Source organism: Phoxinus phoxinus (assembly GCF_949152265.1).
Source record: "Phoxinus phoxinus genome assembly, chromosome: 16".
Lineage (NCBI taxonomy): Eukaryota > Metazoa > Chordata > Actinopteri > Cypriniformes > Leuciscidae > Phoxinus > Phoxinus phoxinus.
In genome coordinates, this window is record NC_136891.1 from 28,218,843 (window position 1) to 28,243,759 (window position 24,917).

The 24,917-nt window shown below is 36.8% G+C and overlaps 1 protein-coding gene across 6 annotated transcripts in view; it reads right to left on the bottom strand.

Annotated features, from left to right (window-relative positions):
- The window catches only part of kita (KIT proto-oncogene, receptor tyrosine kinase a), a 42,245-nt gene extending 22,671 nt beyond the window's left edge, over nt 1-19,574 (bottom strand). For 3 of the 6 annotated variants that reach the window (XM_079639424.1, XM_079639423.1, XM_079639422.1), the window contains exons 1-2: nt 19,464-19,574; nt 19,014-19,200 (exon numbers count right to left, since the gene is read on the bottom strand). In XM_079639424.1, coding sequence (XP_079495550.1) covers nt 19,014-19,173 — 160 coding nt within the window. In that variant the 5' untranslated portion in view covers nt 19,174-19,200; nt 19,464-19,574. Of the gene's footprint in view, nt 1-2,517; nt 2,651-19,013; nt 19,201-19,463 lie in introns of those variants that run through there. The other 3 variants (XM_079639427.1, XM_079639426.1, XM_079639425.1) reach the window with 1 other exon arrangement.
- Nucleotides 19,575-24,917: the final 5,343 nt, after the last annotated feature.

Genomic DNA, 24,917 nt, shown 5'->3' on the forward strand with positions numbered 1-24,917 from the left:
CATGCAATCCTTTACCTGCCAAACAGATGTTTACCTGCATCTTTGTCCTTTGCTCACTGCTTTCTCTTGCTCCCTTTATTTTTATTATGAAGTATTTGTTATTGATATATTTTAATATAAGCAGCACATACATACAGACACACTTCAGAGGGAAATGATAGGTGAATAACACTGATGTAGGAGCATCTAACCCTGTGGTTGTAAGTCTAACTAAACTTCACATAAGCTGTAAACTGTCCCTCAAATCTGATTGGTTGATTTGAACGCTGTTCCAGGGTCAGCAAAGATGTTGATCCAGGAACATGATGTACTTGGTGAAATCCCTTTATAGTGTATACATGTAGACGTAGTGTAGTGTGTGTGTATATATATATATATATATATATATATATATTAGACTATTGGAGTATGTTTTACAATACAATACTTTTCTAGTTGTTCTATTTAAAAATCTAATTGTTTCAAATAAATCCTACACCAATTTATTTTTCAATGTTTGTTTAGTAGTTTCGTAACTTACGATACCACCGTCAGCCACAAGGGGCACTCGCCCGAACATAGCACACCACCTCTATTCAGACACCCACCAGAATACTGACTTCTGGTCGTAATTTCTATATTTCAAATAGTGTCATTGGTATCAGATATCAGAGCACTCTACTACTGTTAACTGGCCTATGGATATTTTACATGTAAATGATTTTCTCATGACTTTTATAAGGCAATGTGAAAGCCTGTATCGCTATTTGTTTGAAGGAACCCGATGCAAAATAGTCACTTGAGCGCTGAAGCCCTCTGGCGTTACAAAGTTGATCTTCAGATTCATGCCAAAACCACAGCAAAAGTTAACCGCATATGTGTTCAGTATTGTCCACGCTCACTTTGAACCTAGTCATTTGAATTCATTGAAATGTTTTATAATAAGACTTTGGTTTACATAACCGGGTTTCTCCATAGTAACACATTAAGGAAAGCTAGCCTCTATGTTCCTTTTTTGGAAACTTAAATTTGTCACATAACAACATATTTATTACAGCAGCTGAAAGGACAACAAGCGGGTTCTTTTCCAAGCACGAGTTTTACAAGGATGAAAGTCTGAACACGTGATGCGCAATGGTCAGTTAACAGATGCAGTCCAGCTCATGACTCGCCCCTCATCTTTTTCTTTCTGACTGAGCACCACAAAAGACCATCTGATACGACCATGAGGTGCAGCATACGCAGGCAAAGAAAAAGTCAAGCTGCATCATGCAAAACAAATTATATGGCTTTTGGAAATTACGATAATTTACATATAACAGCTATCCATGCTGATAGGATAAGATAAAAAATTAACTGCAAATGAAACCCCATATCAAGGCACCTTTTAAAAATTGTAGCCTACCTGTTCCAACAAATTAACTAATTTCAGTAGCCTAAGCTATCAATGCAATGTGTTGAGCGCGCGACGTGGCGGCACAATTATAAAGATCTTAAACATAAGCGTGACGTGATTCTCTAATGAAGTAGGCTATTTAAAAAAACACGACTTGTTTAATTTTACTGACCCTAACGTGCTCGCTGCCACTGTTGCTATGGCTACCTCCTCAGATAAAGTTTGCCGCTTTTTGGTTATAAAAAAGTTGCTTTATATAGGCTAAACCGTGTGTAGCTATCATGTTTAATCTGTAAGACCCGCATTTTTTTTCTAAACCTTTTGGGGGGTTTGTGGGCTTGCTTAGCGGAGTCAAGCCCCCCAGGTTCTTACCAAGCTGTTATATGCTAGGACTATCTGAACTATATAAAGTTAATAATATCAAAGTGAAATTTTGTTCAGCGTTAACACTCTTTCCTTCACATCGTCCGCTAATTATCCCTGAAACAAGCATCGTGACTATACACTTGACGCGAAGACGGGCACGCGCGAGCCTGAGTGATAAATAATTGAGAGCAGCGCGCGAGGATCGGCTTTACTTTACATTCTCACCTGCAGCTCTCGGATCAGTATCTTATTTCAATGATCCCGTAACCCCTTAAATTGATGGTATGTAGCCAAGATCCTCCACACGGCAACTGAAGAGGATATGATTCACTGGGATTATCAGTGGGAATTCTCGTGCATTAGAATGTTCAATGTTCAGTTTTCAACTGGAGAACTAGAGGAGCTCTGCGCTGACAGAAGGTGCATCGAGGTGCCCAAGCTCCTTATGGACAGTGATATTCATCATGAGGGAACATAAGAGACCACACATGGGCTCGTCTAGTGATAACAGCCAAAATTGTGATTCTAAAGATAGCCTACATCTAGTTAAAAGTAAAAAGCAACAGGTCCATAGGCTACATTATTCTCTGAATGGTAGCACATCCTTTTTGTTTTGAGTTATAGACATAAAGAATAACTCAACAAGGCAGGCTCACATCTACAGCAAGTGCAGTATACATCTAGTCTTCAATGAACAACTTTCTGGAATCTTTCCTTTAAACTTGGAAAGCAATTTGAGATCATAAAGGAGCAATAAATTATAAAACGCATCCTACCTGGTTGGATGATTAACTGCAACAAAACAGTAAACAGAACGCAGTGATATTCCATTGTTATAATTCCATCTATCTCATGTGTGTTGGTAGCTCGATAATACCGCGGAACGGTCGCCAGCCGAGCGCTCACTCCCGTCTTAAAGGGCCAGCGTTGTTTTCTACCTTGTACTCTGCGCGCGGGTCATGCGGAACGACGAGCGATCATGGGCGGGGACAGGGAGGTAACATCAACAGTAATAACACTAGTCATACCTGAGACGCACAAAAGAGGTTACTAGTGCCACAGTGTGACACGTGGCTTGTCAGAAGAAACTCTGAATTGTCCATAACAAACTATGACAAATAGGGGTTATAATTAATTTATCAGGCGTCTTTCAAATTCATTAAAAGCTCCTCTGTGACTGATAAGGCTGACCTGGGCAATGATACATTAATAACAAAAACGAAAGCATTTAAATGGTTACAAACCAGCATGGAATGTTATCAGAGCAGAAAAAAATCCACCAGTTGCATTTTCATCAGCTGAAAAAAAGGGTTGCTTAACAATTGTTAAAGAAAATGACACTTTATCTTATCTCAGGCAAGCAATATTGTTCACAGCATGAAGTGATAGTTGACTAGAGGTTGTATATGTCTGTTGTACATTCTTTTTCAAAAAACATGTTGATTTATTTCACTGTTATCACAAAATGGGACAAACATATTGCTGTGTTTATAAATGTTGGAACCATCGAGACGAGTCTCATCTGTGCAGTCCTCTCTTGCTACTTTCATTTTGCCAGAGAATTCAGAGAAATGAAGAAATGTGGCATAACTGAATGAGTAGATGACGATAGCATTGTTTTATGCGTTTGTTTGTCATTCATGTCTGTGACAAGCTCTATAATGGGAGATCCATCATTGTGAACAAAATGTGTGTTGGTTTCTAAAATGCCATCATTGATCTTATGCTTTTATTATTGCTCATCTTGCTATAGATGCTCTAATAAAGCCAAACTTGTGACCCAAGACATTGTGATCACCCCTGACCTCCCTTTCACCCCATTTACCCCTATTTCTCCATGACTCTCTAGTCATTTTTAATTTAAAAAAAATAGTTGTCTTTGCTGTATTCCCATTCTTCCATATATCTTGTGATTTGTCATCATTCCAGCCTCTGAGATAAACACATTCGTTGTTTTCTTTTAGAATCAATATTGAATCTGAAATAAAACTGCTGAACAAGACAAATAAAACCTTTATGGAAGTAAAATGTATTGACTTTGAATGATTCTTGAATTTTACTGACAATTGCGATAACAACAGAATAAAACATAAAACAAGCGTGACAAAAAAAAAAAAAAAAAAAGGACTGCTAGGAAATATGTAGATGATATGGCACAGACAGTTAGAATGAACAGAAAGAAGTTGAACAGAAGATTGTTTCAACTGTAATACAAAAAGAGTGTATGCTCAAAACATTGCACTTTTAAATTTATATTATAACTGTACAGTTCAGATCTCCTGTGTACAAGAGCCCAGACCTGGTAGGAGATTGATTTTTATGACTAGCAATAGGAAATGACCTAGTATCCGAAAACTGGCACTTTCTGTGTCAGCAAAGAAACACTTCCTGATTAACTACACTATGCTTAAATGCCATTGTAATTTAAAATATTTCCATATTTGGTTGATTTAATCCCTTTAAATTTGCACATTACGACATTTGCAAAAATATTTCCTATTGCTTATTATAAAATCTATCACTACACCAAGTTCTCTAATTTTCATTACGAACAACCCAAGTTAAGGTATAACAACCCCAGGCTATTTGCATGTCGTTACTCTATACTAAAACAGTCACCACACTTTATCGAAACCTAAATATTTATCTCTCTTCCTCTTAAAAAAGATACATGAATCCAAGTCTATGTGTACAAATGTAAATAATTGTCTTACTGATCCCCCTCCTTTCCCCTACATTTGCTTATCTTTTAATCAAACTGCTATTCAGTTTTATATATATATATATATATATATATATATATATATATATATATATATATATATATATATATATATATATATATATATATATATAAAGTGCATTTGGAAAATAGGTCATTCTCAGAATATTAACGCGCTCTCTTTTCAACACATACTCCTCTGCCATCCTTTCATTTTCCTTTTCAGAATAATCTATACTGTAAAAAAGAGAGAGAAATAAACTCTGATTCTGTTTAATATTTAAATAATTTCCAATTATTCAAAATTTGCTCGTCATTTTAAGCACATCTTGGTTGAAGAGTAAAATAAATAAACTTCAGGGGCCCTATTTGAACGATCTAAGCGCATGGTCTAAAGCGCAGGGCTCAAGTGCAGTTAATAAGCAGAGTGTACGTAAAAAAAACCAAAAAAAAAACCTGCACCGTTGACTCTATACCAGGTTTCGGTTGGTCAATGGCGCAGTCTATTTCCGTTGCCTCAAAAATAAACACACCAACAATGCGCCTGAACACACCTCGTTTTCAGACCCCCACACCCATGGGCGCACAGATGGACGCAAATGCATTTGCTCTTTAAACAACATGGCGCAGGACATGAAAATGATAACTGCGTCGGGCTGAAACTTCTGGCGCTGCAATGCCACGGGTGGGCCCCAGGACTGCAAAATGAGCCCACAAATATCTCTCTGCAATTTCTCCTTTATGCTTCACATGCTGTCATTTCATTTTGCTCCACGTTTTCAGGAAAATCAGACAATGTTCCAATTAAGGTGCACTGCTGTGTCAAACGCAGCAAACATTAAGCAAAGCAGTCATTTTGGAGAATTCACATGGTCATACTGTTACTTGTTTTAAAGGTTTAACTGAATGGTATCTAAACTAAAACCGCAGGCATGCTGCAGGCTTTATTAATACAACAAATCTTTCAGGATCTGCTGGTGTCCAAGGGGCCTATGGCTTGTGCCTGGTCATGCTTGTCAAACCTCATGAGATGACTGCAAGCTCCTGGGCTTCCTGATTCATCTAATTCCCATGAACACAGCGTCTGTATTTGCTTATGACTGCCGTGTTGAACTGTAAGACAAAGCCTGACAGAAAAACTAGTCCGGGGGTTGAAGGGTAGTTAAGGTAAACATGTGATAGGAGTATGGATTTGCCTGTAGTTATATTTTCCCATAGAATGTTATCCTTTATTGTGAAATGCTTTGCATCTGAACTGATGTCTGCTAGCTTTAAGGAACACAAAAGGAGATATTAAAATGTCCAAGTTGCTCTTTTCCATTTAACGAAAGTAGACCACGATACAAAAAAGCAAAATGACAGCATGGTCACCATTCACTTTCATTGTATGGAAAAGAGCAGGTTGCACATTATACTATAAATACGGTCTAGCACATTTTTAAACACATGAGGGTGAATATTATGATTACAGAATTTTCATTTTTGGATTAAATATCCCTTTGAAAACATTTCTCACTTCAGTTCCGATTCTTTTTCTTTCTTTTTTTAGGGGTTCAAGCATGAAATGCTGAAACCCTATTGTAATTGTAAGGATTTGTAAAACTGATCGAGCAGGCCAAACCGTAAGGCCTAGAGACTTGAAACCTGGCCAGATGGTAGGCCTCAATTTGGCGAGAACCTATCAGAGAATGACCCCGATTGGCCCATAGGTGGCGCTACAAAAATGCTATTGCTATAAATTGCTCATAACTCCTAGACTGTTTGTCTTAGACTCAAGGTTACACCACTGTGATCCTTGGCTCAAGACGGACAAAATGCATATCTCCAATTCCGATTTAGGCAGGAAAATGTCTTATTTTGTCCAAAACCTACTTTTGCAAACTAGTCCCTGGTTTTTCGCCCCGACAAAATACACTCAAAAGCCTATAAATCCTATATAAAAACTTCACAAAAATTGGTGAGCATATGTGAAATAACATCATTAACAAGCAAGCATGCAACATTTTATGGAGATCGGACCATACGTGGCACTATAACTGTTAAAAAGCTTTAAAACCATATATTTCCTATGGTATGTATTGGCTGTAAATGGTATTTTCCATCTATGATGTCAGTGGTTAAATGCTTGCTAAATAAATCTTTGTCTTTTGATGCTAATGTGCTTAAAGGCCTTAAAAGCTTGAACCCCAATAGATGCTGCTTGCAGCTTTCATTTCTAATTGAGTTTACTTTCATCCAAGTGGTAAAGGTGTTTAATAGAAGAACAAGAATGTTCTTCAAATCATTGCCTCAAAGGCAATCATTGATCCGCTTCATTTCAGCTGAGAAAAAACAACTCTATCTGCAGCTTTAGGTTTACTCTCAGGTTATCTATCTTACAATGTTGTTGAAGAGCACACATCAGTTTGAAAGAAACTAACATAGCCTACAGCAAGGTGAAAGAGCACCTGTTTCAAAAGTCAGATGAGTCTCTGTATTTGTTGCAAACACAATTCTTTTGACCTGCAAGATATGTGAGAAGTCGGCGAAGAGGTGCAGTTAAAAAGTGCATACAGTATTTATCTTCCTCTCCATCTCTCTCGGCTATTTCAAGTGTTTTTTTTATTATCAACGTCAAAGATATTTCTGTTCTTCCAATGACAGTCCACGCAACTACCACTTTGATGGTTTAAAAAGCTCATAAAGAGATCGTAAAACTAATCCATATGAATTGAGCGGTTTAGTCCGAATTTTCTGAAGAGACACGATTGCTTTTTGATGAACAAAGGCCAATGAGAACCGCAAGAACCAACGAGGTTCATTCTCGTGTTACGCAGCATGTTTGAGCTTTTGCAAGAACCAATGGGGTTCATTCTCATTTTCTCTGGAATGACATGAGGGTGAGTAATCGATGACATTTTTTGAAGGTACAATATGTAAGAATTTTGTAATAAAATATCCAAAAATCACTTGCACAGTGTGATATATTTCCTGCAGTTGTGTACTTACAATATCCCTAAAGTCTCCAAAGATTTTTTATTTCAGAGAAATTCCAATTTTGCTGTCAAAGACGCAATATCCGCGCTATCCTTGGTTTCCGCTCTACTGCCATAGCCATGACGTAACCATGGCGACAGACATGGACAACTGCGTAGTGCATAATGTTTAGCGGCACGCTGTTCTTATTTCGTTCAAACATTATGGACCATGGCAAGCAGACTTTGGGACAAAAAAGAAGAACTAAAATGAGGCTCAATATCAGCGTGGTGTTTTCGAGATGCCGAGAGCTCCACGTCCGTGACAAACTTGGACTTCACATAGCTTCACGAGTCACGACTTGACAGCGACACCGCTCTTGAACATTCTTTATTAGACAGGTGAGCAAATGTACATAAAACAAATCAATGGTATATATAGCTCAACATGATGAAATGTTAGAATATGATCTGTATGTTATTCTAATGTTGATCTAGCTTACTAATAAGCTGCTAGTTTCATATAGCAAAGGAACTAACACATAGAATAACATTATAGCGTTCAATACATGCTGTTTAGTATGATAGTGTAACGTTAGACCAAGTGAAACAGCGCTGCGTTACCTCACAAGTTTAATTCGTCAAATAAACTGACCTGTGCGAGTAGTAATTCAGCAGCTGCGGGTAGTTCGATAGAATTAATCCTTTTTCCTTTATATCCGCGGGACTCGCGTGTGATATCTGTCTATGATTAGCAATCGCGACCTGCTTCATACCACTGTAATGTTAAAAAACATGAATGTTTTCACTCATCCATTAACATTATTAGATCCATCAGTTTTTCAGCAAGTCCCAGCATTCAGCTCGCCACTGCGTCATAAACCTACGCCTTTATTATTGTAAGAGGTTAGCGACCCCTAGCGGCAAATTTTCTTTTACATATTGTAGCTTTAATTTTCGGGTGAACTAACCCTTTAATGCCCTTTTAATTGATACTCGCTACATTGCTTGTCAACCACAAAAAATGATATATTAAGAATTATAAACTATATATTTATAGCCTATATATATTCATAATTCAACATAATCATTTGAAAATTGGTGCATTTAACAATAATAATAATACTTTTCCCACTAGAGTTGTGGTAGCCTTCTTGGACTCGGACTGCAATTCAAAATGAACTCGGACACACTCGGGTGGATTTTTATTAGACTCTGACAATATATAACGACATAAAATTAAGAAGACAAGACATTAATAAACGTCTCTCAAACTGAATTGTTCAAGGACTTGGACTCGACTGGGACTCAACCAGGTGAACTCGGAGTCGGACTCAGACCCAACACTATAGTTCCCAACATTTTTTAAAATAATTTACTCAAGTCTATGCATTATGTGATTTTATCCTTTTCTTGCAATCGCTGTAACACACAAACTCTTGTGGCTTATTATTAACATACAAATGGATGACATCCTAGATTCTCAATAAAGTATTAAGGTACAGCGTGCTAAACAATTATTTATTTTTATGATCTTAATTCCAGCTGTATGTATAATATTAACCATATTTTATTAAAGGATAACCATCCACCTCTTATCACATAGTTTCAACTGCTCAGGTCTCTCTCTCACGCATAGCCAATAAATGGGGTCAGGCGGTTAGCCTCAAGTGGAACATGATATCCATCGAAATTAAATCAGATCACTTCAAACTATTAACCTCCTCAGAAAGTCCCATAAATATTCACTCATAACACCACTTATTGATCCACTACCCAAACTCTCCTCCAATAATCAGACATTTAAAGTACAACATGCACAACCCAGGGGAGGTGTTTCTTCTGTTTAGGTAATAGTGATCTTCAGGCTACTTGCATTGCAGATAATGTTTCATGATAAAAGGCGCCACACTTTTTGATCCATTTAAGACAACATTTAAGTGGCATCACAAGAGCAATAAAAAATTTAATAGACAGCTTCCTTGTGCGATGTGACCAAAATTAAAAAAGTGGTTGTTGAGCTCCCTGCATGCAAGCAATAATCCCCCATGTCTTTCCGCCTCACATTCACACACCCCAGCAGTCTCGGACAGAGGCCCCTTCTGTGTGTGTTTACGGAGCCACCCCACACCATGCGTGTCCGCAGGCCATTCACAGAAAGAAAAACTATTTTTGTGTCGGCTAATAGCTCTCTATCAAATGACACATGACTATGAAACAGATGTGTGTGTGAACTCACATAAGAAGAGTGTGTGTTGCCTCTTTGTGCTATCTTGCCAGTTGATAGATCATAGATCACACTCATTTATCCCTCATAGTGTATATAAAAACGTTCCATGACACACACATTGACTTCGACGACAACATTTGACTTATTATGATTATTAAAGGACATAGAACTTAAAGGAACAGAGACAATGGGATTGGGAAATGACCCAGGATTTAAACCCAGATCTGAGCATGACAGCCCTACACACTTCCGGTCAACATTTTGGAATACGTTTTTGAAAGAAGTCTTTTAAAATGTAATTTATTCCTGTGATGGCAAAGCTGAATTTTCAGCATCATATCTCCAGTCTTCAGTGTCACGGGATCCTTTATAAATCATTTTAATATGCTGCTTTGATGCAGTTCACAATTTGACACAAAAAAAATTAAGCAGCACAACTGGTTTCAACTTTGATAATAAAAATAAATGTTTCTTGAGCAGCAAATCAGCATATTAGTCAAATGATTTCTGAAGGATCATGTGACGCTGAAGACTGCAGTAATGATTTGTCATCACAAGAATAAATTACTTCAATAAAAAAAAAAAGTTGTTTTATATCTGACAATATTGCTTTATATTGTATTTTGATCAAACAAATGCAGACTTGGTAAGTATGAGGAGGATTTATTTCAAAAATATTAAAACATTTTAATTATTCCACATTTTTTCAGTGTTATCATCTGTCTAAAATGGAAGACCAGACTTCCAGAGCTTGTTAGGGTTTGGCCTGTTGGGTTAGGGCTTCTCTTTTAACCCAGCACATGTGACACAGTGAAGATTTTCCCTTGGGCAAGCCTACTGCCTGCTCCTGTCCACGAGGCAGATGGCATGAAGACTCCTCTTTGTTTACACCCTCTGTCCAAATTGGGGTTAAGATATTTGTGCTCCCCTCTTTCTGTGTGTCAACTTTTAAACAAGCGTATACAATTTTGCAGACTACTCTGAGGGGGAACACTCTTAATAACAAGATTTTGACTACAGAATTATAATCAATAAAACAGTGTGAATTCCCATGAGTCTACACTTTTTTATTTTCAAAATTTCTTTTTGACATTTAGGATTAGCCTGGTTGATTATACTAGCAATTTCAGTAACAACAGTAATCAAATAATTAATACTATTACAAAATATATAAAATAAGCCAAACACACTTTGCAATTGTGTCCTTCTCTTTCTGTAAAAGTGCATCAATGTAATGCATTTATTTCTGCCTATTAAAAGATTCACACCATATGTTACCCTGTATAATTTGGCACGTGACAACCCATAAGTGTTATTTTTCAGTATTTGAGTTTTGTTTTGCAGTACATCTATGCATTCCATCAAAACATTCTTCTTCAAGAAATATTCACTTCAGGAAAAATAACTTATTTCCTCTTAATTTAGTTTATTTTTTTTCACCATTTGCAGATTTTTCCCGTTTTAAGCTTCAATGTATTAAATGAACACCTCTCTGAGTTTCCAGTCACTGTTTTTCATGACTAATCTAATCAGGAATTGACCATTGTTTACAGTAAGAATATTATGCAGTACCTGTATGCTGGGGTAGATTTCAAATGTTTATGTTAGATAGAGACCCAGGCCAATAATAATATGATTTCTCATTTGAACGATTGGTCATGTAATTTGTTTGGCACTTCCTCCAATTTTGTATCTATTGCTAGCTTGTGTGATACAGTTCAGTGTTTATTTTGGTAGTTGTAAAGTTGTCACCATGTCCCTGATGAGGGCAGTTAACATGTCAGGCCAGCCGTGAGAGAGAGGAAGTTAAGTTTTACAGTATGTATTTGGAAGAGGTGTCAATACCATTCAATATAGTTCCATAATTAGGTCACTTGTGTTGTGATCAAAATCAACCTTTGATTTTGAATACAGATGGCTGTTTGGCATATGACATATCACTAACAAGAAGTCTGACTGAGGAAGCGCTCTGAGCTATTATTTTCTTTTGTGACACCTGTTGCAAAAAACAAAGTATTAGGCTACATTTACGTTTTCAAACATGCATGTTTAACATTCTTCATGAATATAGTGTTTGATAAGGAACCCACCATTAAATAAAATAAGCATAAAATAGTTTTTCAGAGCTTTACTTTGGTCTCAGAATCATGTTTTTATTCTGAAACCTTTTCCACAGACCTCATTTATGGTGCATTTTGACATTTGACAGATCATTTTATTCAAAACAAACTTATGGAAGTAAAATACTTTTATAATCCATATAAATAAAAAATATAAAGTTGTAACACTTTGCATTGAAGTTTGCATTAGATCTTATGAACAACAATTTTGACAGCATTTATGCATTTATGTGTTAAATTTAATTTGATCCGACTTGTTAAAAATACATTAGTATATTTAGAAACTACCATTCATTTAATGTTAGTTAATTATATCTAATGCATTGACTAATCAATGTTAACGAGCTGAACCTTATTGTAAAGTGTTACTGAGGAGTGTTTAGTAAGTTAGCCTAGTCTAATGCAACACTTACTGTAATATCCTAAAAGAAAAGATGAATTTACTATTTTTATAGTCTGCAGTTAAACAAATCGAAGCTACAGTTGTGAGGGCTGCAATAACAACCAGATCTGAATTGGCTGCGGTGGTGTGGTGGTTTTTTCACAAGCCCAACTTTGATGAATGATGCCATTACGTTGTCTCAAACAATAAGGGAGGCTAAATGTGAAAAGAGCTGCTGGGGGTCGATCGGTTAAGAGCTTCCAGCTCATCAGTGCATCGATTTTCCATTCTAACTCACAGTTGTATTTAAATGAACATCAGCAGGGGTGTTGATGACAGTCTTTCACGATTGCTCGTGCATCATATCATGATGACAGAGCAGCGAGAACTGTATCTTCAAATCGCCTCATTGTGTTTTTCAGTCACCAAAGTCAAAAGCTTTGTTTTATACACTTAAAGAAAGGCACAAGAAGAAAGATTTGTTTAACTCCTTTATTGGAGTTAAACATTTACTCAAACCCTATACACATGGCCACATAAAATATTGTTTCAAACAGGTTTACAACTCTAACCCATCTGCCATTAGTCAAAAAAACAGATAAGCTGTGTCCCAAATCATTTTTTGGCTTTGCCTTCTGGTTAAGGGATACTGTGTATTAGGCATACTTTTTCATACTATATTTCACACACTAAACAGTTGGGATAGTCCCACCCCAAACTCACGCCATTGGTTGAGCTAATGTTGCTGTGTCCGACTTGTTGGGATGCTTGAACTAACAGAATAATGTGTTGAGAGCCACAGTGTAACCGCTTTCAGGCAAATCAGCCTACTAATAGCTTACTTATGAACTTACTTACTTACCATTGAACAACTTACTAAGCTGCGATAGGAAAAAGTCATTTATTATTTATAACAATTACACCATTGAATTTAATTTAGCTTTAGCTTTCTTTTACGTATAACAAAAATGATACTTCTGCAGTTCTCCACTTTCAGATTACCATGGAACAGATGGACAGAGCTCATGCTTATTCAATAAATTAAAGAGAAGAAAATGGATTTTCCTTAAAATCCGGAGTTTCAGCCATGCTGTCACAGCAGTTCTGCGGATTCCATGCCTCTCACTGAGGATTAGGGGGGAAACACACTGAAAACAATGGACAAACTGTTAATCAGATAATCATTAATAAAAACCAAAGCCACTATGTGAACTGTGAATCAATCAGTTTCACACACATCACTTAAACAGTACATAAAAGTGACATGACATAAATGAACGATATTGTATTGCCAGAAATGTCCACACATAATGACTGATGAGCCCGATCATTTTCAACACCCTCAATGATTCATGCATTTAGCAAAACTAGCTAAGCACAGATTTAAACATAGAGCTGTGTGATAGCGCAATCCTCGCTTCCTTTGATTGTGTTTCCTTTCCAATGTGACCAAACTCTCCTATTTTCACAATTGCCATTCCTGTCAGTTCCCATACATGGGGGCGCAGAAAACAATTTCTCTGTTGTAAAACTGTCATGGTGATCTTTAGGAGAAATGGCATTCTCTCAACACCATGCTGAGTTTCTTTATCTGGCTTCAGTCAGACAGGGATGTCATTTCAAAACATGTCTACAAGCTACATATGCTCAAGATGTGCAAATCTGACACGCATTCCTCAAAGTAATATGTCTGCGCTAAATGTTTTGACATTAAATTAGCCAAACCTAAAATGAATTAGCAAATCAGATTTTCTCCTTATTTCAATAAGGATATGAAAAGAACATAAAAAGCCCTTTCCTTCATAATACATCTGAAATATTGTTTTGCAGGGTGGAGATCCTTTCTGTAACTTAGACATGTTGAGCATATCTGGCTAGCGACGGCAGGCAGTTTCAGATAAGCAGAACTGATTTGTTAAAGCCAGACGAAAAGTTTTGAAACTGGAATATGTAGAGAAGCAAGTTTTTGGCAGAGCTCTAAATAGGACATTCATATTTTAGATAGTTTTTCTTACAATTTTACTAAAATGCATACGATGTTGGGGATTGTGCAATGTGTACTGTAGAATAATTAGGGTAACTAACTTTTTTATACAGAGTAAATATTGCTTTGACAGCGATGTGATATAGAAAAGAATACATATTCTTGATACATTTTGAATTTAGACATTTTTAGGTGCATATTTGCCTATATTGATATGTATATCCAACTTTATCCACATGTATGCTAAACTAAGCATATACATACTACTGATAAATACCTTGCTAGTACTGGGTTGGGTCCCATTTTGTCTTTAAACTGCCTTAATTTTTCATGGCATATATTCAACAAGATGCTGGAAACATTCTTCAGAGATTTTGGTCCATATTGACATGATCGCCTCACTGATGATTTGTCAGCTGCACATTCATAATGTCAATTTCCCGTTCCACCACATACCAAAGGTGCTCTATTGGACTATTTGAGATCTTGTGAACGTGGAGGCCATTTGAGTTTAGTGAACTCATTGTCATGTTCAAGAAACCAGTTTGAGATTGACATTGCGTTATCCTGCTGGAAGTAGCCATCAGAAGATGGGTACACTGTGGTCATAAAGGGATGGACATGGTCAGCAACAAAACTCAGGTAGACTGTGGCGTTTAAACACTGTTCAATTGGCTTTATGCACAGCTGCACTACTTCCTGAACTTCAGCCAGCTCCTTTTGTTTCCTGTCTGCCATTATTGGACAAACTGATTAATCCAGGTGTGTCTGACCAACAACAATAATCAGACACACTTGGATTAATCAGTTTGTCCAATAATGGCAGACAGGAAACAAAGGAGCTGGCTGAAGTTCAGGAAGTAGTGCAGCTGTGCATAAAGCCAATTGGTAGCCTACTAAGGGGCCCAAAGTGTGCCAAGAAAATATCCCCCATACCATTGCACCACCACCAGCCTGAAGCATTGATACAAGGCAGGATGTCATCTCGCCAAATTCTGGCCCTATCTGAATGTCGCAGCAGAAATCGAGACTCATCAAATCAGGCAACGTTTTTCCAATCTTCTATTGTTTTGGTGAGCAAAGTGTAGCCTCAGTTTCCTGTTCTTAGCTGACAGGAGTGTCTTCTGCTGCTGTAGCCCATCTGCTTCAAGGTTTGACATGTTGTGTGTTCAGAGATTCTCTTCTGCAGACCTCGGGTGTATCAAGTGGTTATTTGAGTTGCTATTATCTTTTCATCAGCTCAAACCAGTCCTGCCATTCTCCTTTAACCTCTGGCATCAACAAGGCATTTTTGCCCACAGAACTGGCGCTCACTGGATATTTTCTCTTTTTTTGGTCCATTCTCTGTAAACCCTACAGATGGTTGTGCATGACATTCCCAATAGATCAGCAGTTTCTGAAATACTCAGATCCAGCCGTCTGGCACCAACAGTCATGCCACGTTCAAAGTCACTTAAATCACATTTCTTCCTCATTCTGATGCAGTTTGAACTTCAGCAAATTGTCTACATTCCTAAATGCTTTGAGTTGGTGTCATGTGATCGGCTGATTAGATGTTTGCGTTAATGAGCAGTTAAACAGGTGTACCTGATAAAGTGGCTGGTGAGTGTATATTATTCCACAGCTGTAATCTGCTAAATGCGACTATAAGGTGTGAATATTTTAAGATATTATAAACATTAACATCATAACCGGACATGACTCGGGCCACCCTTACCGCTTCCATGCCACATGATTCACTAGCTACATCAGGAACTGAAGAGTCACTGTCTCAAGTAAAATGGTTAACATAGGCTATTGACAAAATGCAGACCACAAAAGACGTTAAATCGGTTCACACACACATCGTCCGACGGTATAGACTCAAGGGCTGGCATCCTCTGCCTTCAGCTTCAATCTGTGAGAACTCACATGATATTCACACACACACACACACACACACACACACACACACACACACACACACACACACACACACACACACACACACACACACACACACACACACACACACACACACACACACACACACACACACACACACACACTACAGAATGGGAGGGGCCTCAGGTCAACGTCCCAGAATGCAACAATAAACAGCAGTGTTTGAGCAGTCCAAGCCTAGACTCCAGCTATTGCACAGCAGGGCTTGTGAAGCAAAAAGCCTGTCTTCTCTGTAGTACTGAGAATACAAGCTCTCTAAATTTAAATGCTTTCTCCTTTCCCCGAAACCACACAGATGCAAGATGGACGTGAAAGGATTTTTTGTTGATGTTTTCTATGATTACTGGATTTTGTTTTAAATGCAAAAGCAATGAAATTCCAAAATATAGATAATACAACATAAATGATCAATGAACAATCGTATATTTCTAAATTAACCTTACTCTAAATAAAAAAATTCCCTAAGACAATTGTCAATTGTTAGTACATGAATGTGAATGCAATAATTATTGATGAATGCTAATGCCTAACTTGTTGGACTTTGTTATATCAGTGGGGTCTCTGGCCCCAAAACAGAATAACGTTAATCTCATTAGAACATGAGGGTTCGCATAAGCACATCTTTAGGTATGTTAGGTACAGTATGTCTATAATACCGTATAAAAGTTCAGGGTCAGTACGATTTTTGAAGTCTTTTCTGCTCACCAGGGCTGAATTTATTTGATGGAAAATACAGGTGTTTGATGAAAAATGATATATCTTAATATAACTGTTTTCTAATTTATTCCCGAGAGTGAGAATAATTGAATGAAGGCATCTACAAAACAAATGCTGAGAGTAACAATCCCCCTCATTTCATTGTCAGCATTAAAGAAATGAGAATAATGCTGGTTTGAAAGGAAAAAAAAAAGAGCTTTTTCATGGCTTTTAGTGGGAGTTGGATTAAAGAAGAGACAAGTTTACATAGGGACAATATGTGAGTATGTTTGCGTAAAGTTGAGGAGGACAGAAAGGGACATACATAAATAAAAAGAAAGAAATGAGGAAACAATACAACATTTCATTATATTTTCTAGGAACTAAACTCTATTTTGACTTCATGACTTTTGCATGAGGGATTCTTGCAATTTACTGCTATTTGCAAAAAGAAAACCGTTTTTTCTTCACGATGTCACTGTTGAACAGATGTTGACCTCATCGAATGCGGCCAGCTAGTGGTTTATTGACCCCTTGACATTAAATATTTGTAGGATAATATGCATTGACCTTCATAGCTGTCCCAGGGTGGGGGTCTATTAGTTTTTCTAGTGTGGAAAGTGTTCTTGTGAGGACACTTTGAGAAAGGTTAAGATCACTTTTTGCTCAATATAATTGGCTGGTTTGATGTATTGCCATACACTGCACTTTTGGATATACTTTTCCAAAATTATTTTATTTTAAAAGTAATTTTAATTAGATTTCCACATTTTTAAAAAAAATACCCCTAGGCTAAATAATTCAAAAAATACTTTGAAAAATATATTTAAATCAATTACACTCACACCTGTCATATCAGAAGTAGTAAACGCTGTTTTATTTACATGAAGTTGGTAGCTTCCTAGGGGGTGGCCAAGTTAAAATCACATATATATATAATTTTTTTGGTAACCATATTGGGGGGATTCCCAATCTTCATTTTATATTGAACAAAACCAAAGGAAGGATTAACCTGAGTGAATTTGACTGTTGTTTACTGTGTTGGCCAAATGTTGTCAATTATTGCCTATCAGTAAATCTATATCAATACATTTGAATCAAAAATACCTTTGCAAAATTTGTGACATTCAAAAGTGAATTATTTTACTCTCCCTGCATGTGTGAGAAAGAGAAAGGATGTTTGTTTCTCAGCTTAAACTTTGCCTGTAGCACATATTCACATGATAGAGAAAAGCTTGATCTTAGATCATAAGACCCAATAGTCCATTTATTAGTCTGCCTACCTACTTTTTTGCTAAATTACAGCACAAAAAGAGAAAACACTAGGGCATTTGTGTGCATGTGTTTTGTACTCATTGCGTGTGTACATAATGCCTGCCTCCAAGTTGTTTTACTTGTACTTAAGGCCGTTGATTTGTTCACTTAACCAGGATGTCTAAAGACCAGATGACAACCTGCTGAAAACTGGACAAACATTTCTTACCTGCCAACACATCGTATTGTGGCTGGATTAGTGTGGAAAAGAAAGTTGAATAATGTTTACTGAGCAATTATGGATTAATAGTATCAAGCAGCCGTAAAGTATACTGTGAAAACAAGTCAAAAACAAGTCTGACACATAATTGCTCATTTAAGTAATTTACTGGCAAATACCTCCAATAATAACGTATTAATAAAAAGTATAAAGTTATTCGCAAAGAGTAGTGGGAGATTTTCTCCTTGTCTTTTGTTCATGACCCTAGTTATTGCAAGTCGTTGCGATATAGACAGCGCGATATATACATTTGCGATATTTCGATAATTTCGATATATTGCGCATGCAGCAGCCCTAAGAACTAACAATACATTTACAGCATTTATCTAACTCAATGTTAATTTGTACATAATATACAAATATATTTATAACATTTCGAGTTGCATGAATATTTAAAAATTAACCTTCAGCTGAAATTTAATTCTGTAAAACAAGTTTTACAATTCATTTATGTACCGGTAGGTTAATGCTTTTAAATATAAAAGTTTTATAGTATTTATTTATTTAGTAAGTATTTTATGTTAATTGTCAAATATTTAAAAAATACTTTTTTTATTTACAGCATTTATTTATTTAGGTTAATAAAAAGTGTTCCCATAAAACCTTCGTAATATCTTATCAAAGAAATACATTCATATATTATAATACATGTCATAGAAATATGATCAGTAATAGAGATTTTGTGAGCAATTTTGTGAAATTCTACCTGAGGCCACCCAGATGAGTGGTCTTGGTGGAGATGTAGCTGTCATCCAGCTGAAGGCCATCTTTAAACCAGCTGACCTTTGGCTCAGGGTCAGCATCAATGTAAATGGTGAACTCTTTTTCCTCCAGAAGAGACGCAACCTCCGCTGGCCCAATACCATTCGATATTACTTCCACAAAAGAGCTCTCTAAAGAAAGAAAGAAAGAAAGAAAGAAAGAAAGAAAGAAAGAAAGAAAGAAAGAAAGAAAGAAAGAAAGAAAGAAAGAAAGAAAGAAAGAAAGAAAGAAAGAAAGAAAGAAAGAAAGAAAGAAAGAAAGAAAGAAAGAAAGAAAGAAAGAACGAACATTGATTGATTGACTACCCCACATCTGTTCATCCCATCTCCGTTTACTGGTTTTAATGGTGCAAGCAGAGGTGTGCAGAATCTAAGTGAGAAAGGGAAGTACATACCGTGGACTGTGATCCCCAAACTGCTGGACTTGGTTTGTCTAGTGAGCTGGTTAGTTACAGAACACTCATAGCGTCCAGTGTCTGCCACGGAGGATTTTTGGATGTTGAGGATGTACTGAACCTTGTCTGGGAAAGCTAGCTTTATCGGAACAGCCTCTCTGGCCTGAATAGTGAGAGGACGAGGAGAGAAAATAAAGAGCAATATCACACACATGTGGAATGATGATAGACATCAGTTGCAGGATTTTTCTTATTTTTTTCTTCTATAATCTACTCCATTTTTATATCAGCCTTTTCTTTGAAAAGATGTACTTTAGCCTCTGTAACACATATTCTCTTTTAAAGGGCCGCAAACTCATCATAAACTACCCCAGCAGAACCAGCACAGCTCCAGACCAGACAAGGACTTGGAACTTCTCAACACATCGTATTGTGGCTGGATTAGTGTGGGGAAAAGTTGAATAATGTTTACTGAGCAATTATGGATTAATAGTATCAAGCAGCCGTAAAGTATACTGTGAAAACAAGTCAAAAACAAGTCTGACCCATAATTGCTCATTTAAGTAATTTCCTGGCAAATACCTCCAATAATAACATGAATAAAAAGTATATATGCCTACTGGGAAATATAATAAAATATATGTGAATGATAATGACATTATTAAATGTATGTGAGTGCAAATGTAAAAATATCACAGTTAGACCAGTTAGTTTAGGCTATACAGTTACTGTTAATGTGTTATTATCTGTTAACATAATCTGTTCATCTATTTTATAACAACATTAAGAAAAAAGTAGCAAAATATCTCATGGGACATGGCGCCATGGCAATAGCTACTATATTTTTAGGTTATGTTCTATGGTTAAAAAACTGGTAAAACATTTTTTTGTTGTTGTTTTTGGAGAATCGTTTAAATACTAAAATAGACTACATTAATATAATATTCATTCAAACATTTTGTCATCTTATAGGCATACAGTACCTACTTTTTACAATTATGGTAGCCTACTCAGTTAGGCCTACCATGGCAAATTCTTAAGACTAAATACTTAAGCATATATGCACACAGATAAGACAGCGTAAAGGGAAGGGCTGTTTTTCCCGCGCAGCTTTGGTCAGTTTTCAATTTGTATTTTGTTGCGGCTGTTATTGTCTGAGTGATAAATCAATCAAGGTATCACTTACAGAAATGGCGTTTTAATCTAGATGCGATACCCTGTTCAAACAACAAGAGCGGTCTGAGCACCGGGCCATGGAGACGGGCTGGTAACGGGAGACGGGCTCCGGGGAGGTTGCGGGGTCCAAAGACGACACAGCACAAAAGCCCGTCCGAACTCTCTCTGAACGATATTCTCTCGACCGAGCCAAGCGATGCGAGGTGATGAGAGAGCAGCGCTATTAAAGCGGGGATTCAGTTACACCTGAAAGACTGAGAGATTACTAATGTGATTATCCTTCACATGCATCTGCAGCCAAATACATCATAAATCCAATTCTACCCCGCTGCTTTCGCATAAAGCACAACAACAAACCAATATCTCGTTTCACTTCATTGCTCTCCACGGATTGAGTTAAATCGCATGCTCTTTGATATGCCTTACGCTTGCAGGCCTTCCTCTATGTGAATCGATAAGTCCAAAATGTTCCAGCTGAGGATGTTTGATTTGGAAGTTTTTAATCTTTACACGACAGAACTTGCAAATGTCTCATGTATACCGGGAAATGACAGATCAGCTTGCGCAAAAGTAGCCTACTACCACTGGCAGGTCAAACGTGAAGTTAAGACGTGTTGAACTCACTTGTTCACCCATTCATGCAATCGGTTTGAGTTATAGCCTACACTTAACACAGCCCGTGCTTCATTTTCTGTGATGATGTCATTCGTAGGCAGGTCTGGGCCGGCGGGAAGACAGGATGATTGTCGAACGATGGAGTAATTAGTGGGAGTGTATCTCTAACTGTCATCATATTGTGAGAAAACATTAAGATTATACACACACATCTATAATTTTCTTCCCCACAATGATAGATGCATAGACATGGGTGGGGCAAATATGACTCCTTTTGAGTAGGCTACAGCTGTTACTATTTGTTGATGTATTTTAGGGAGGTTTGATTCCTCCATCTAATCACCTTTGAAACAAGAAAACAAGGTAGCCTATATTAAAAGCAATTTGACTGCTTTGGTAAATCGTAATTATAACATACAATCAAAAATTATGAGGAAAAAAACATGTAAAATTAGTAGATATAGGCTAGTTAGGAGATAAAGGCCTGGTTTCACAGACAGGGCTAAGTTTAAAGGAGAACTCCGGGCAGTTTTTAAGTTAATCTTGATCGTTATACCTTTGTGAGTACTGTCTATAGAAAAAAAAAGAAACTAACCGGATTGGTGCTTGCAACACGGAGCTGCTACCGCTAATGCCCAGAGCTCCCACTCAGCTAAAACGCCAGTTATGGGGGCATATACATAAAGAGTGATTTTGTGCCTCTTAACAGACACAAAATGCAATTAAAATGTCATGTCCAACATGAACAGGGTCCTTACATGACAACAAGATGCGTTCAGCAACTTAGCCATTGTTTTTCACCTAAATAGTGTTTTAGACGGCTAGTAGTCTCACGCTGAAGTCCCGTGGGAACTCCCGTTGTAGCCGGAAAAAGGGTAAATAGAAGCGTGCAGGAGGAGGAGCGTCGTGTGTGTGAAGAGTGATGATTGGAGTTGCTCACAAATTAAGAAGAAATGGTTCATAACGTAACTATGGAGAATATAGAAGATTTTGAACACATGGAAGTTTTGAGTTTGATGGTCGTCCTTATTTATTCGAACCAAAGTATACAGACGAAGAACTAGCCTCACACTCTTCACACACACAACGCTCCTCCCACCTGCACACTTCTATTTACCTTTTTCCGGCTACAACGGGAGTTCCCACGGGACTTCAGCACGAGACTACAGCTAGCCGTCTAAAACACTATTTAGGTGAATTTAGGTGAATTGAAGTTTCGTCTTTTTATTTTGTAATTATGAATTTAAGTCAAGTGAAGTCACCTTATATAGCACTTTATACAATACAGATTTGATAAACAGGAAAATAATGTTCAATGATGCAAATTTCATCAATTATGAAACAAATTCATATTCTGCTGTATAGCAACTCTGAAAAGACAAGTGTCATTATTCAGCTCTACTGGATAGAGCTGCAATAGAGTTCAATTCAGCTCTACATTAGACAGTATCTATAGACTTTGTCAAAAATGTCATACTAATCAAATTGTCATTATTATGATTTACCAAAGCATGATTTTTTTTCTTATTATAACAAATCTCCATCATTTCTGCACTCTCCCTCTCATACACTCTTGCCGTCCTGTTTACATGATCTTTCATGGCTCCTCTTTTGCATAGAACTGTATAGTGATACTATGCAACTTTGCAGTTTGCATATGCACACACACACACACACACACACACACACACACACACACACACACACACACACAGGTTTGCTGGAAGCACCACCCATTCCCTGGAAGGCATGAGCAGAATGTTATTTTCATATTACACCAGATAAAGACCATTTCAGTGACAAGACAGCAGTGACCCTCAGAAAACCTTCAGTAGTTACTCCTGATGTTTCAGAACGTACAAATAGCACTGATATTCAAAATAATTTTCCATTTAAAATATGAGTGCTTTAACATGAATGCATAGGCTAACTAACTGAATAAATAAATGCAGCTAAATTATAAAAAATAGAACAATTTGAATTAATAAATGAGCCATGCAAAACACTTTTCTTCTTCATGTCTCTCACATTATGGATATCGCATTTTTTTGCATTTGTTTCTCTTCTGTGAGATCTGGATGTCTGATGATCACATACAAATATTTGGTAAGTTAAGTTATTTGGTTGGTATATAGCTACTTAATACTATCAAATATACTATACTAGTATATATTATTACTATATACTGTATTAGCGGTAGCCTATAATATATGGTTTACAGCTACTAAAATCTTCCACAGAATTGGTAGGAATTGGTAAACATATTCAACTAGCCTTAGTACTAAAAGCAAATATACCGTATATGTAAGCCCTAAAGTCAAAGTGAGGAAAATGTTAGGAATAGGATCATAGTTGCAGTGTCCTCTTCAGTGCTGAGCCAAGTCACAATGTAAAAAAGTGATTAAGGTTGAAATCAAAATAGTTTTTTTGAACACCCAATACGGGGCCCTTCAGAAACCAGCGCCATCGGCCATCATTTATGTTCCAGTCTAAAATGTGTGCCAGAGCTTGCTGTGAAGGGTCCTCCTTCCCTATGACCTTTACAAGAGTGCAGCCACTGGACACTTTCCACTAGACCTTGAAACACTTCCACAATTCACTTCACAGGCTAAGCACTTGAAATAAAATATGCTTGCACAAAATAATGAAGCAATAAAATGTGTTTCCATAATAATAAAAACATTGTGAACTCTTTAAAGTCGTCTGCATCTTGGTTGTATACAGCAATATTTCCTGGGCCTCCTCGGATATATCATTTAAAGAGGGTTTTCCCCAAATAGGGGATGACTACTTTGAAATCATTGTGCCTTTAAATCATAAATAAACAACGTTTTACAGAACCCATTTCACATTTATCAAAAACCCAATCTCGTTCTCTTCCCTAATCCATATATTTGCATATCCTGTTGTTGTAAAACCAGAAACTCACTCGATGTGTAACGAGGTAAGACGAAGGCGGTTCCACAAGAATTCCAGCTGTAACAATATTTAAACAACAAAAAAACAGGCAAAGGACAGACAAACAGTCCACACAAACTCACACTCACACTCACAGATGATGTCATTGCGCACTCTAGTGGCCATATGGCATCACAACATCATTCTTCAATAGAAATCTACATAGAATTAGCATAATTTGTAGGGGAGACTCACACACAGTCACGTCTTACTCCAGTGAATATTTTCCAGGGTCGATTTATTTGATTAATAGTCAATTAATAGTCTTTTTATTCATTTAATTTCTATAGCTTTTTATAAAAATTGTATTGATTATATATATATATATATATACATATATATTATATATATATATTATTATTTTTTTAAATTTTTTTTATGGCTATTGCTTGGTCCAAAAAAACTAACAGTTAAACAATTATGCAACCCAAAACTAGTCTGTATTTAACCAATTATGTAAGTTAAAATGACATAGTCTATGACGTAAGACAACTTAGGTGAGTATTTTCTGAATGTACGCCAGACTTTATTGTGCTATAGCAATATTCCATGTATTAGATTTTTTTATTTAAATGAGATAATCAATCAAATACTCTAGTTGTGTGAATCTGTCTGGTTGGAAACTCTTGCATCCGTTATTTATAATCAGAGCAAGATCTCAAAAAATGCAATACAATTTAAAGCTAGAAATGCTCAACTACATAG